The sequence below is a fragment of the Morone saxatilis genome, unplaced genomic scaffold, assembly GCF_004916995.1.
Source record: "Morone saxatilis isolate NCDOM2014 unplaced genomic scaffold, NCSU_SB_2.0 Contig7, whole genome shotgun sequence".
NCBI lineage: Eukaryota > Metazoa > Chordata > Actinopteri > Moronidae > Morone > Morone saxatilis.
Genome location: NW_023340246.1, coordinates 1,003,029 through 1,006,615, shown reverse-complemented (window position 1 = coordinate 1,006,615; position 3,587 = coordinate 1,003,029). Strand labels below are relative to the sequence as shown.

Below are 3,587 nucleotides of genomic sequence, written 5' to 3'. Positions count from 1 at the left end.
TGGCAGGAGGAGCCGGGGATTGAACCAACAACCTTCCGATTGGGGGACGACCTGCTCTGCTTCTGAGCCACAGCCGCCCCCATGTGATAATCTGTGATAGTCTTTCACTGACTTCACCAGCTCATTTTAGAAAAAAAAATACACTAACATGATTCCCAGTCGTTGTTGTAGCTGCATGTGCACACTGTAGTCTAATAATTTTGTCCATTGCATTGGACTCTGTGCGGTTTTGAATCAATAAATGTTCTGCAGGTGACCTGTGGAGGGCAGAAATGCGTTTTTGTTAAACAAATTACAAGAGGAAGAAGAGAACGCATCTCTTGCTCTGTTATCCACTGCTTTTCACTGCAGTTCGGCAGACTGTAGTAGCTGCATTGTAGATGAATTCGTGATTCTGATGTGGAACTTCCTGGTCAGGTAGTGCTTTTCACAAGAGTCAGAATACGGAATTTGCCAGACTTTTTTCCGCTAAGCCAATACGGAATCTAGTCATCGGGATTTAACATTATTTTGACTGTTCGCAGAGAGGGGATTCCTTAAGGTTACTTGCCGTCAAAGTTAGCTTCTAAGCTAACGTGATTGTTAGGACTCTTGGCTCCAGCCATGTCTGCTTCAGCTGGATGCTCCCCAGCGGGCCAAAGCTCGGGCCTTGGCCCTGGTATGTCTATGTTTCGTTGGCTAGAAGTCCTGGAGAAAGAGTTTGACAAGGCTTTCGTGGACGTTGATCTGCTTCTCGGAGAAATTGATCCAGATCAAGTTGATATTACGTACGAGGGTCGACAGAAGATGACCAGCCTAAGCTCCTGTTTTGCTCAGCTCTGTCACAAAACCCAGACGGTTTTCCAACTCAACCATAAACTAGAGGTTAGTAACTATTGCAACGGGAAACATTACACGTACAATTTAAATGTAACTCTCACTGAGGGTAGTTGTCATTCAGACTGGCCTGTCGAGATCGAAAAGAGATGATGGTAACATTAATTATGACACTCCAGTCCCAGTAGCATATGCCAATTTGGAGTGATACTGTCATTCTTAACTCCACAGGCCCATGTCCCATTGACTTATATCAACTCTTACCATCATATATCTATTCTTATTTTCACACGTTATGACCGCAAGCTCAAATTGTGGCAGTTGCAGCTAGCAGTGCCACTTCCGGTGGCTGGTTTAGCTGCCACAGCTGCAGAGGAGATGAGGTATGAGAGAGGAGCCCAGTACATGCTATTCCGCTATTTGAGGTATCTGCCAGTGAGATGCCGAATATTTTAGTTTATGAATGTTAAGTCATCAATGTTTTATTTCAATATAATACTTTAGGTTTATTTATCAATGTTTTAAGCAAGGCATTCGTACAGTTATAATGTAACATAAAAACTCAGGACAAATACTGTATACAGTAAATACAAAGACTGTGCGTAATGGCAGGAAGAAAATCATATTGCGATTATTTTGACAGATATTGCGATTGCTATATGATTCGCGATTAGATGCAAAGATGTTTGCATGACAAATTAAATTTTCACAAAAAAAACTACTAAAATCATGATGATGTGACATCTTTAGGGGTCTGTACCAAACCAGTGTCCTTGTTTATTAAATACTGCAGCTTTCATACTGAAAGATGGCATACTCACAAAACTTGAAAGGTATGTACGCAAAGTATAAAACTAAAATTGAGCGCACCTGAACGAGCCACTTACCCTGCCTGTGGAGGTGGAAATAAAACATATTTTATTTGATGGGATCACAGTAAAAAAAATGAATTAACAAACAAAACAAGAAAAAACAATATGCACCAACACACCGAGACTGCTGTTTTTCCTCTCACTCATTCTTATGCTCAGTGTGTGTACTGTGCCGCTGAACATCTGTCACTGAGTGGCTCACATTCTTTGGAGGCAGACCATTAAATTAGCAAAATAAAATGATAGAAATTGGCCAAAATAAAAAAACTGTCCAACCCAGGGCATCTCTGCAGAACTAGAGTAGTTCATTGTAATGCTTTGTCACACATTTTGCCTTTATCACAAATTGCAGCTTCCTGCGATTTGCATATTGCAATTTTGATAATATTGCGATTAATTGTGCAGTTTCCATTGCAAGATGAAGTCAGAGTGTGAGGCCCTGCGAAGGGAGTCCTGCTGGGACTCTTCTGTAGTCTTTGAAGCTACCATATTTTTGACTGACCTGACCTAACATATCTGTTTCTGGTTTCCTTCCCCCTTTCCCCCCTCACTTGGTTGCCTCCATTCTTCTACCCATCCTCTCAGGCTCAGCTAGTGGATCTGCGTTCTGAACTGACTGAGGTTAAAGCTGAGCGGGCAGTGGTGGAAAGGGAGGTCCATGACCAGCTTCTGCAGCTTCATGCTCTCCAGCTGCAGCTTCATGCCAAGCAAGGCCAGGCTGAGGAGTCTGACTCCATCAAAGATAAACTGGTAGGTAGGAGGAGGAGATGCTGCAATTTGCCTTTATTTGATAGAAAACGGTATACAGAAAGAAACTGCAGGGAGAGAGACTAGTGAATGACACAAAAACTAAGGACATTTCAGCTATATGGTCCTAAGTAATCCGCTTCAGATTACATTCCTTATTATTTTTAATATTCATATCTTAAATGCTCATGTTTACCGTGTGCCTATACACTGTATTGCATTGACAATTATTTTTGGTTGTTACACATTCTGTCCTCTAGAGCAGTGGTTCTCAACCTTTTTTCAGTGATGTACCCCCTGTGAAATATTTTTTCAGCCAAGTACCCCCTAACCAGCGCAAAGCATTTTTAGTTGAAAAGAAAAAAAAGACTTAAAACAGAGCACTGTGCCATCAGTGTCTAATTTATTAAACTTTGGAACTGATAAACACATACAAAATTCAAACATTTGAAAAAAAACTATTTCGAACATTTTAAATGTTAATAATCCATGACTAAATTTATTGCAAATATTTCTCATCACTAAAATGTAGTGATTCAAACTAATGTAGTGAAAACAGTGACCATATAACCATTTAAAACTATAAAATGAACCATTTAAAACTCCATAAATGTGCAAGACACTGCTCATTTGTAGTGGTCTCTCTTGAAACTATTTGTCAAATAAAAAGATATAACTAAAAAAAAGAGAGAAATAATTTTGTGGCACATAAAAATAATTATCATATATAAAGTGTCCTCTTTTGGGACATAGTAAAGATCTGTTCTTCAAAAAGAAATTCATTAACTTTAAATAAAGCAGAAATTGCTAAAAATAAAAAAAATAAAACATATTTATCCTCTTAAAATATTTTTAAAATCCAAAAAAGAGGACTGACATCTTAACATTACAAACTGTCAACCCCACTGAATATCTGCATTGTTGCACTGAACCGAGTGTTTTTGCACTTAGTGAGAACATTTTAGTGAGACACTTGGCTTGTGCTTGCACTTTGAGATCTTTCCATTCTTGGTGGCAGGGGAGGCAACGCTGTGATCAAGCTCTTCTCCAGGCAAAGTCTGTTTCTCTCTTTGTTTTGATCACAGTTCATAAGTCTCTAGAGTAAGGGAGCAGGTGCACCACCGTACCACTAAATATATGATTGTGTGTGGT

At 39.4% G+C, this 3,587-nt stretch overlaps 1 protein-coding gene across 1 annotated transcript in view; it reads left to right on the top strand.

Annotated features, from left to right (window-relative positions):
* Positions 1-356: 356 nt before the first annotated feature.
* gopc (golgi-associated PDZ and coiled-coil motif containing) overlaps positions 357-3,587 on the top strand; it is a gene marked incomplete in the record, with an annotated part of 11,008 nt that continues 7,777 nt past the window's right edge. Inside the window, 2 exon segments of the mRNA XM_035678667.1 lie at positions 357-864; positions 2,274-2,438. Of these exon segments, the coding sequence (XP_035534560.1) occupies positions 604-864; positions 2,274-2,438 (426 nt within the window).